The sequence below is a fragment of the Diospyros lotus genome, chromosome 14 (genome assembly GCF_014633365.1).
Source record: "Diospyros lotus cultivar Yz01 chromosome 14, ASM1463336v1, whole genome shotgun sequence".
In the NCBI taxonomy this organism is placed as follows: domain Eukaryota; kingdom Viridiplantae; phylum Streptophyta; class Magnoliopsida; order Ericales; family Ebenaceae; genus Diospyros; species Diospyros lotus.
In genome coordinates this window covers 32,623,458-32,635,446 of record NC_068351.1, presented here as the reverse complement: position 1 = coordinate 32,635,446, position 11,989 = coordinate 32,623,458, and the positions used below count along the sequence as shown (strand labels likewise).

Here is an 11,989-nt window from a genome sequence, read left to right as displayed (position 1 = left end):
GTTAATTAAGATATAGAACGAAAAATGTAAAATACAAACAACATTTTAAATTTATCATTTTTAATATATTTGTTAAATTTATCTGACGATCTTTAAAATAGAAGTCACCTGACTTTTTATTTGATATTTTTTAAATATATTTATCTACTTTCCTTAAGAACAAACATATTTTGAATCTTATAGATAAGAAAAAAAATAATGAATATGTCTTTTAATATATTTTAAAAAATTTAATAAAAATATTAAAATATTTTAATTATTCTATATCTTAATCTCGAAAACATCTAACATTATCTTAATACAATCTTACAAGTAGAGAAGGATTCTACATCCAATTTATATTTAATTCATTTCAATTCCCACGTGTAATAAAACTTATCTTACAGTTGTCTTTTGAATTTTTTTTTTTTGTTGTTCTTTTTGACATAAAAAGCTGAATATTTTTTCATTTTAATCATTATACCTTTTAATTTAATAAATAACATATTCATTAATTTCTCTATCTTCAAGTCAATGATTCTTTCCAATAACAATTTAAAAGAAATGATTATTTTTAGTAATAAAGATTATACCACATAAGAGTTGGGGAATTTATACGACACAAGACTTAGTTAAAAAAACAATTCAAATTCAAGACATTATATTTATTACTTATCACTAAACTACAATTCTAATGATAAATAATCACTTCTTTACCCATCATTTGACTAGACCAGAAGCTTAACCGAGAACACTCTTCAGTCTCTCTATCCCTAACCTTTTAGATTAGACCTGACTAGACCAGGTAGTTCTACATTGCTCTTTTCTCACTACACCCAAATTATACATGAATGACAATAACCATACACAGTAAACTAGACCAGTGACACCATCTTTAACCAACTTGCCACCCTTAACCTCAAAGACCAAAGGCGACTCAAATACGAAGACCTTCCCTCAAAAAACTCTCAGGCCACTTAAAAACTACCACACTGAATGTGCTGCTAATTAACAGCTTCTGCAATCAAATAAAGGAGTTGAGCAAATGACATTCTATGTATTGAATGCTAAGGACCATGCACCATCTGAGTTCTAACAATCTAGTAATAGTAATTTAAGAAAGCCCGAGATCACAAAATTTCAACAGTTCAATCAAAAAGTCGACAAAAATGTCCCAATGACACAGCAAAGAAATGAAAACTCCTCAACAATCCCACCAAGCAGCTATCACTTTCTCATTCAAGAAGAGGCGCCGCTGCGCAGAGCCCTGCTCTTCTTGCCAGTTCCCGCAGCCACTTGCATCTCAGGCTGCCAAACAGAGAAGCCTCATAAGATGCAATCCATATTATTGGTTAATTAAAAAACAACACATCAAGCATTTATCACACTATCTACATAAATTCTTCCTCACTAGTTATTTCCATTTACGATCTTATCTTTTGTAAGGTCCTTAAGTGCCTTTTGATATTTGGATTAAATAGTGATAGGGTTAAGGATGGAATAATATAGTGATGAGATTAAATAGTATGACCCCATATTTGGCATCCCAAGTTTAAAGGAGGTATAACCTAAGTAATGCTATCCTATGTTCCGTACAGTAATCTTGAAGGAGATAAACTAGATATAATTGATAAACGACCATTTTACCCATTTGCCTACATCAATATAACTTTTAAGTGAGAAAATCTATGTATTATCTTATATATTGTAATATATATATTGGAGGAGAGATTGTTTTGGCCTTTCATGTGAGGGGCAAAATCATCCACAATAGCAAGCAATTTAATCCCACTTTCCAATGGGGGAGGTGGGATAAAACGTTCCTGAGATTTAACTAAATCCCATTTGACGTGGTATAACCATATCAGGTGGCATTATCTCCTTTCTATAAATGGCCCGTTACAACTCATTATTGATTAATTAATAACTCAACAGTAGTATACTTATTTATCTATAAAAGGCTCTGAAATACCTCTTTCTGGACAGGTTCTTCCTTCTCAGACAAAATCAACTCAATATGGCACGGAGAAGACATGTAAGCTGCAAACAAGGTATTTGTTATGAATTGCAAATGAAATATTAATAAGGACACTTAATAATGGAATGCATCAACTCACGATTGATTCTCCCATGAGCACGGTAGGTACGGCGCCTCTGCTTTTGAGCTTGGTTTACCTGGATGTGGGATATGAAAAGTGTATCCACATCCAAGCCCTTCACCTGAAGAACACACGATAGCCACATCAAACCAGAAACATATATATACATATAATAAGAAATGGAGAGAGAGAGAGAGAGAGAGAGAGAGAGAGAGAGAGTTCAATAAAAGATTATACGTACTTCTGCATTACTCTCAGCATTCTTAAGCAAGTCCAGAATAAATCTTGCGGATTTGACAGGCCAACGCCCTTGTCCATTTGAGTGGCGGTTCTTGGCCTGAGCAGTTCGCCCAACTCCACGACAGAAGCGTGTGAATGGAATGGCTTGTTTGTGGGCAAGAACATCCTCCAGATATCTTTTGGCCTTGGGCAGAGGCAACCTTCTTATAGCATGGGCTGTCTCTCTTGTGTTCTGAAAGTAGATAGTAGATCAATGGAGTTAAAACAAATACAAGGATGAGGAAACCTGGCTAGCAGGAAAAAAAATGACAAATAATCATTTAAAAAAATGTAAAACCTAAATGAAGAAAAAAATAAACTCTTGCAGATGCAGGTTATGGGATTCTATCCAGTATGAAATACTAAACCCCAAGTACAAACAAGTCCCAAGAGGAGGGGGGGAAAATAACCGTTCAGAAGGTTTCCCAACCACTGTTAACTTGAGAGTACCTCAAAAATAAGCAAAAAAAGAAAAACTGTATTTTACATTAAATTATAAGTGTGAAAAAAAAAAAAGCTTGATTTCAAATTTTCAACAATAAAGGAATGAATTCTCCACCCATCATTACAGTCTGTCATGCATGCTAGAGATAAGCAGATAAAACACCAAAGAATGTGCCTGTGTTTTTTTTATGGCCACATCGTCTATGGTAATTGCATCGCAGGACTCCAATGGTGCTGTTGTCAAAATCTCTATCAATCTAGTTTCAATTTTCATTGCTTTGTTCACTTTTCAGAGATGATTAACCAGTCCCATCTTTTGAAATTGGCATCAATGGTGGAGCTAGTGTTTAAAAAAGAGCCCTTTAAGTGCAAAAACAGAACATGCTTAGGGCTTTTTGTGTGTGAAGCTCAGCGACTTTATCTAAGCTTCGAAGAACAAAAAAACATGCCTCAGAAATGTACTTGTTCTTTTTATCAAACAATATGAATGGTTGGATTGCTTAAATTATTTCAATGATGTGGCTGCTTGAATGGAAACCTTACCCAGAAAAGCTTTTTAAGAAGACTCGATTGTATTTGTCGAGCAACAAATGTTGATGAAAACATGTAATTAGGTGTAAATTAGGGATTGCTAATATATTCTTGATTGTTGTAAATTAGGGATTGATGATTGATTCCTAATTGCTATAAATTAGGGATTGTTGATGGATTGTAAATAAGGGATTGATTGTTTGGAGATTGTTGTAAATTAGGTGATGATGGATTGGGGATAGGTGTAAATTAGGATTTTTTTTTTTTCCTTATGCTTTTTTTTATGATTGTATGAACATGTAAATGGCTATAAAATATAAATGAAAAATGGTATCTCATCATTTGTTAAATTTGCAACCCTCATTCTTATTTAGTTTTTTAAATGATTGTTTTTATAGTAGTTTATATTTTTTAAGCTTATAAAAGTTTATACTTTTTATTTCATTTTGATGTGCTTCACTTTGCTTAAGCGTGCACTTTGCTTTGCGCTTAAGCTCCGTAGGCCTTCTTCACTTAGCCTTTTGAAAACACTAGGTGGAGAAGGGCCTTGACTTGAATGTTCTGATAATAGCTTCTACATCCTGTTCCTTTAATCATTTGTACAAGAGGTAAAACGGAAGTCTATGGAATAGCATTAGCCATGCTGAGTGGAGTCAAAGAATATAAATACGTCACAGTAGCAGCTGAAATTGTGAGTTGTCAAACATAGATGAAGCATGCTAAATTAGAGAAAATAGTGAGGGCAATTTAGACATCTTATAAAACCTATGAACACCGAAAGGGTAAACACTTTGGTCACAACCATGACAGGTGAAATGTCATGTGTTGTTGGGCTAAACCGCAGGAAAATATAATTACCCCTCAAATTATTCATGTTGTGCAGGAAAGGGCAGTTCCTAACGAACAGATAGCAGAAACGGGCAGATTCAAAGATTGCGTTTGAATTCTATCACAGATTATACAGAAACCTATCATAATTGGATTGTGCAGGTTGTCTGGACCCACATCAGAACTCCAACAGGGAAAGTAGAATTCACAAGGACATTTCTCACATATAAGACTTTATTATCCCAATTGCTCCCTCCTCAGTTATCCCTTCAGAGTTTTACACTATTTCTCAATGCTTTTAGCACCATTAATTTGCAGTCAGGAAAGGAATCAAACTTTTCCAAGTTGAATTGATTAACTTGCTAATTGAAATAACACCCTGACTGACCGAGGAATCAAATATGCAAACAAACTAGGCCTCCAATTAACATGTTCTATTACTTACTGAACCTCATGCAACTAAAATTCTTATAAAACTTCACCAAATAACAATGCAAGCAATTATCCTCAAGTTTAAAGGACACCCATCCAGAAGAAGCAAAGGACCCTGCTTTTTTCATCAGTTTGAATAATAATTAAGAAACCTTGCAAAAGATGATCCTGGACTCTGCAACCACACTTCCTGTGAGTGATTTTTTCACTAACAAATCACCTAGATGTCAATATCTCTCAAAATCTGCCTTATTTCCCTAAGACAGTCCCTTTTTTCAAGTTGTATCTGCCAAATATGATCAGCATACTTCAATTAGTATAGAATAATTGCAGGTGATCCTAGACTGCACTGCTCTACTCATTTGAAGTTGTGAATGTTATCCATGAATTAACTGTTATTATATTTATTTATCTATTTGCTAACAGGGTCAGATCCAGAAATTTTATATAGTGGGAGCATGATTTCCAATCTTTGCAAGTGAATTTGTGAGAGCACGGGCCAGCATTAAAGACCCAAACAGCTAGTATTATTTCCAAAAATAACAGGGAGAAAAGAAAGCTAAAAACCTAAACTGGCCACTCTTTCCAATCTTTGCAAGTGAATTTCTGAATTTGTAGGGGCGCGCCCTAGCATTCAAAAACTTCATTAATTGAAACTTTAAATTGCAGTTTAACTTTTAGGATACACTGAGGGGGCACGCAGCACCACTGTAAATCTGCCCCAGTTCGCTAAGTAAAATTGTTCCTACAAGTCATGACTTTTTCCATGACTTTAATGCCAGTATCATGCATGCTAAATCAATGCGATTGGAGACTCGTCAAGTGGTGCTGTGACAATCACATGATCTTTTTCCAACAGACAACATGATCCAACAATTACTCGCATATCATACCATGAAGAACTAACAAGACATGTGATAACAATAAAGGGAGGATCCCATTATGAACCAAAGTAAAAAATATATATAACTTATTTTCTTTTTTCCTTTGAGATCAAAACAGATAACCAGAGACGCAGGATTTCAAACGGATAGAGTAAATTTTCACATGTACACAGGTAAATTTAAGCCCAGACCAAACTAAAGGTACCTTGAAGTGAACTCGGAGATCAGAGCCCCTAGCCTTGCAAGCTGAAAACAAAGCGTAACAAACACAGCCAAATCAGCTCAACAACTACGAAAAACAGTGACTAAGTACGCAAAGCTGGCTGTTTGGCGGCTGAGAAACCGGAGGAAAACGACCACGTCAACAAAATCGAACGTTTTCCCATGTTCTCAGTCTCCAATTCATATGATCTAAAACGAAAACGAAGCGCCGACGTTCAGCAAACTTACACTTGGTGGGATTGTCCGGCTCCCTCGAATACTTCACCTGAAATATCAAAAAATCGCAGCAAAAGATCAGAAAAATGGAAACATTCACCGATTCACGTACGCATACAGAAAGAAAACAAGAGAGGGATTAACCATGGCTGCCGCTGTTGACGCTGCCGAAAGGCCTTGAGATCTCAACGAAAGAAGCGAAATGTGTGAGGGCTTTGGGAATATATCTGTGATTGAACGAAACCCTACCTGGTTTGGGCTGGGCTACGCGGATGGGCCCAGCCAGTTGCTTGGACCATCGTCCAGCCCGTGAATTGGAGAATTTTTAGATGGAATTTTTTATTACGTCATATTAAAAATATATATATATATATATATAAAAGAGAAGAGCAAAAATTTAATTTACCCGAACTAATCTAACCGAATTGATCGAACTTATCGGTTTGGTTTGGTTTTTTTCTTATATCAGTACGGTTTAGCTAATTTTCCTCAAAAGTTTGATTTTTTATTTTCTGTTTAGAAAAACCAAACTAATCAAACTTTAAAATGATATTGTCTTGATGTTTATAAAATAATGTCAATTTCTTTAGTTTTGTGTGTTTTCTATCGGTTACTTCGGCTTACTTTGATTTTTTGCGTTTCTTCGATTTAATTGATTCGATTTGATTTATATAGTTTTCATGTTAATATATCTGCTCCTTCGTTCAATTTAATTAATTAGTGAATTTTGATCGATTTGATAATTGAACCGACCATTTACACATCTATATATATATATATATTATAAAGTGGACAACTCAAGAGATTCCTGGATCACAATCAACTTTTAATTTAGACCTATCTTATTCTTTCTAAAACCCATTATTTACTTGCTCTACAACCTTAGGGAAACGGATAGGTTTATAGTGAGCAGAATCTCGAGAGCCTGACCTCTCAAATAAATATAGTCAATTGCGCAATTCCACATAGAGACAGAATTAAACTCATAACTTCGGGTATCCCAAGATCCCAAATGTGCATATTAAAATATATTATAGAGATGATAAGTATTATATAAGTGTAAAAAAAAAAAAAAGATAAACTTTTATAGAGGGGCGATTGACAATTATAATTTATTTTTAATTTGTAAGTAAAATTTAAATAAAATCAAATTTGGTATAGCAGTTAAGTTGATTGATAAATTAATTATTATTATCTTAAAATTATGAGTTCAAATCTGATTAACATAGTTAACACAGAGGGCTTAGCCATGCTACAAACATGTAAAATCAATAAATAAATTAAATAAAAGTTTATTTGGTAATGTTTGATAGTACTAACTTATTACCTTTCAACATTTTAGTCAAAATTTTAAATAAAATAAGTCTTAGAGTAGATCTTAATGTAGTTAATTTTTATTTAAAGATTACGTGTTAAAATATTTCATAACACCAAAACAATGCTATTATTTATTTATATAATACGTAATAATAATATAATATAATATATTAAGCAATATACATAAAAGGCATTTTAGAAAAATACTTTATTGACATGGTTTTATAATATCAAAATATAATGTTTGCTTATGGAATAGTAAGTATAAATAAGTAATATATAATAATCTAATATAATACGTATAGTTATAGGTATAGAAATATAGATATATATAGATAAAGTGATCAATATTTTGATTAAATCGAAATAATCGAATTGAACTAATTAAAATTGTTGGTTCGATTCAGTTTAAGTTGAAGGTTTGTTCAGTTTAATTTTTAAGTTTGACAACTCCAATTATTTCGATTTGGTTCAGTCTTCATATTTAAAAAAAATTAAAATAATTGAACCAATTGAAATATAAAAAATGATATCATTATATTCAATTTTTTTTTAAATTTTTTGGATCAATTTGATTTTTTCAATTTTTTTTTTAATTTGAGCATCTATTTGTTCGATCGAATTAACCGAATGCGCACTCCTAGATATAGATGATAAGGAGAAATACAAATTCCTGTGTTTGTGTAAGCTTGATAAGGATCAAGACTCAGTCTACTTTGACCATAACAATCCAAAAAGACTAACCAACAAATGAAGAATAAAAACAATAAGACATAAACCTATCGAATAAACTTGATAAAATAGGAAAAATAAGATTGCGTTCTCTCGAAGTTTCAATTTTCAGTTTTGAGTTTTGAATTTATTTTCAGTTTTTTATTTTGATAATTTATTTTCAGAAAACAGAAAACGTATTTTGTTTGTCATTATAAAAAATTGTTTCTCAGAACAGAAAATTAAAAAACGCGTTCTGTTTGAAATTTTAAAAATAATTTTTTAATGATATTTTATTCAATAAATTTGATTATTCAGTAAATTAGAATTACTTAATGCTAATATATTATTAAAAAATACATTTTAAAGTTGTTGAATCTTATAATATTTTTTTCCATTACAAGAATAAAATACAAATAAATAAATAAATTACCCCCTCTTTTCGTGTTTTGGCTAAAAACAAACAAAACTTTTTGTTATTTTGAGTATTCTTTATAAATTTTTTTCTTATTTTCGAAAATACATTTTGAAAAATAACAAAATAAACACATTTTCACTATTTTAGAAAATTAAAAACGACCTGAAAACAGTAAAAAGAATTGACCCTAAACTTCTTATCTTCCGACAATTATATATTTGTATACAAATGCAGGACTCTTGGCCCGGTAGTTGTAGTCTATTTATTGGACTCTACAATTGTACTGCATTCACCATTGTGTTTGTGACTCTCTTAGAGACCTGTCTAGTAGTATGACTCCAATTGTAGTAAGCTTTTAAGAAGTAAAAGAGAACAATATTTCTTTCTTTGCCTTCATCAAATGAGAAAAAAAAGGACTAAGCCCTCACATTGGTTTATGTTATGGGTGAAGAATGGGAATCACAGTTCATAGATTATGCTGCATTGGCTCCTTGATTGCAACACTCCTACATCATGTTTGTAGTATTATTATGATCATGGCCTTGGAATTTTAGTTAGTTTACAAGATGTCTGAATATGCTGCATCTTGTATTGCAAATGTTTTCCTTTTTAATTTTGAAAATGGGTATTAGGTTGACTCCATCAGTTTCTTAAAGCCATCGACATCTCCAAATTTGGCAAACGACCCCCATTTTTTTCTCCTCTAGCAGCACTCCCCATTGTCATCTCGAATCGCCAAATTTTTGGTGAAGTTGAAAAGGGTTGCCAATAGTGACAAACTATTTCTTCAAGGTTCATTATTGTCATCTCCCTCTTCCCCCACAATGGCCATCAACAAATAAGAGAAGAGAATGATTGATTAGAGAAAAGGACAACATCGACTGGAGTAGATAGGTGTAGGCGCGATGGAAGATAAATTGACCGTTAGATCCGACGGTTGCGACGACCAACAAAAGTAGCGACAACTATCGACGAGCAACATAGACTCCGCAAACGACTAACGACTTGCAGAACAATTATGGTTGTAGACCGGCAATTCCACGAACGACTCTGTTGTGATTTTTTTTTTGAATTTATTATTTATTATTTTAAGTATTTGATTATTTTGTGTATTTGCGTATTTGATTTATTATTATTTTTTAATTATTTTGTGATTTTTTTATTTATTATTTTTTGAATATGTGTGTATTTAATTATTAATTTTTGTATTTAATTATTGATTATGTGTAAACTAAATAATAAATTTTTATAATAGTGAAAATTATATGTAAGGTAAAATAAATATAATTAAATTTCATTAATAAATATATGAAACAAGGAGTCAAATAGAAAAGAGAATGTGGAGTGTTGTTGGAATAGATACAATTTTCAAGACAAAATCAGAATAGAAAGTGAATTGTTTATAATATAATAAGAAGCTGGATAAGAAATGCTGTTGGAATCAACCTTAAGAGACATTAACATGAAAAAAAAAAAATGTTATTTGTACATAAAAGGGTTACACCTTGAGTTACACACATACGCACAAATGATCAAAATACTCCTCACCTAATTGCAAATTTACTCCCCCTCCCCTTGGTCACCTCCTTTTTATCTCTCATTCTGATGTCGGCTCACCTACGACTCACAATAAACATACATACTCGAATGTGGATTGCACTAAGAAAACGAATGCCTTTCTTATTTCACAAATAATCAAGAACCTTATAATGTGAATAAATATCTTAAATAGGCGAAAACAGAAAACTTACTGGGCCAGCAGTCCCTTAACGGGTTGGGCTTACAAAACAGAATAAAGAAACGTTTAAAATAATAAACTAAAAACACAAAACTATAGTTTTGACACTATAAACAATCTCAAACGACTAAAATCCATCATACGTTACAACAAAGCAATGAGTTAGATGTGTCTCGTCACAAGCTTTTAGAATGGGGTCATGGGCCCAAAACGAACATCGTATGCAAAAGTTAAGCCCATTTCTTCGAACACCGACCGTCGTAACGTTCCAAGTATGTAAGTGTTTGTTTCTTCGCATTAGACACACGAACCTCATCACCTTACCATGGCTGCCTCCAGTGACCGCGTGTCGCTGTCTTTCTCTCATCATCTCACCTCTCACGCGCCGACTGCTACTGCATTCTCCCGTCGCAAAAAAGGTATGTTAACTTGGGCCTATTTATTAAAAGCGCACAGCCTAAGCTGCTGGGATGTGCAGGGGACCATCCGCACTGTCAGCACTTGTTCTTTTTTTTTTCCCCAATACTTATAATATGATCTTTTTTGGTAAGTTAGTTATAATCTTGTCATTCCTAATATCTAATGGCTTTTTGAGCGTGTCGAAGGATTTTGAGAATTTGAGTGTATAGAGACTCCATGCTCTTTGAAGAAGAAAGGTCTTTCCTTGAGAGGAAGGAAGGCAAGTACCAGTGACATTAAAATTTATCTGCTTTATATATTGAATTAAATTTTAAGGCCAGTTATTTAATTAGTATTGTCAGAGTCAAATCATTCTATCCCTTTTTAGGAGAATGCAATTGTTATTAGCTTGATGAAGCAAGTTAATTGGTTTCTCCATATTCACATTTCAACAGGAAATTTTTCCTTTCACTCTTTTTTTTTTTATTATTATTATTAACGTATCATCACGACCGGCCTCTATTACTCGGCCTCACGATTCCAACAGGAGATGTAAATTAGGAAATCCAGTAGTCAGTTTCTATCCCTACCTTCTCTCCACTGACATGAAGGCGGTCTGATATTTTTTCAATTTTCAAGATAGTTCTTGATTGCTGAGTTTTCTTCCCTGATCAGAACTCAAACACGAAACCTAATAACTTAAAACAACACCCAACAATTCTTCATTTACAGTTAATCCATGCTTGGAGGCTTGCCTTTCACTCTTTAATTTGGGATAAGATGGATAGGATGAACTTATTGCACTACTGGACGAGTTGTGAAAGGCTAATTTAGAGTGAATCTGTGCAAACATAGGGCTGGCACATGGGCGGACCCAAGAAGTAGGTGGCTAGTGACTCTGTAGGGGTGGACAAATGACAAAGAACTAAAAAGAGTGAGTTAGAAATGATAGATCTAGAGAGCAGATGGGCACTGGACTTCAGCTGGGCTAAGGCTAGAGCCCGTGCCAACCCTCCCTTGGATCTGCCCATGGGTTGGCGAGGAATTAAGTCGAGGTGGCGTTATTTTTTCTGCTCACAACTAGGCTTGTTCTGGAACTAATTTTAGAGCCGGAAAGAGTTGGACTTGAAAAACTACGATGACGTTCTTTTTACTATTTTCGAGTCATTTTTAGTTTTTAATTTTTTAAAACAGTAAAAACGTATTTACTTTCATTTTTTAAAAAATGCATTTTTGAAAAGAAGAAAAATTTTGGTAAGAAAAACTAAAAATAACAAAAAGTCGTTTTGATTGTTTTAATCACAAACACGTTCAAATTTTTCAAAATATGAAAAATGTTATAGACAAAAAAAAAATGCATTTTTAGTAATCTCAAAACAAATATTCAAAACTAAACATTAAAATACGAAGATAACAATCCTTACATTTTTGTATGAGAATATATGTTGAATGCTCTAATATTTGTGATAAACTCTTATATAAGATACAGAGA

At 32.9% G+C, this 11,989-nt stretch overlaps 1 protein-coding gene and 1 non-coding gene across 2 annotated transcripts; both read right to left on the bottom strand.

The window, feature by feature from the left end:
* Positions 1 to 1,016: 1,016 nt before the first annotated feature.
* Positions 1,017 to 6,143, bottom strand: LOC127791195 (60S ribosomal protein L17-2-like). The gene is made up of 7 exons (XM_052321035.1): positions 6,059 to 6,143; positions 5,927 to 5,963; positions 5,682 to 5,722; positions 2,320 to 2,550; positions 2,097 to 2,199; positions 1,952 to 2,019; positions 1,017 to 1,287 (listed from the first exon to the last, which is right to left on the bottom strand). The coding sequence occupies exons 1-7, from the start codon at positions 6,059 to 6,061 to the stop codon at positions 1,219 to 1,221; spliced, it is 552 nt and encodes a 183-aa protein (XP_052176995.1). The 5' UTR covers positions 6,062 to 6,143; the 3' UTR covers positions 1,017 to 1,218.
* Positions 4,588 to 4,717, bottom strand: LOC127791278 (small nucleolar RNA snoR74). Its single transcript, XR_008020915.1, has one exon. It is a non-coding gene; the product is annotated as a small nucleolar RNA snoR74 (small nucleolar RNA).
* Positions 6,144 to 11,989: the final 5,846 nt, after the last annotated feature.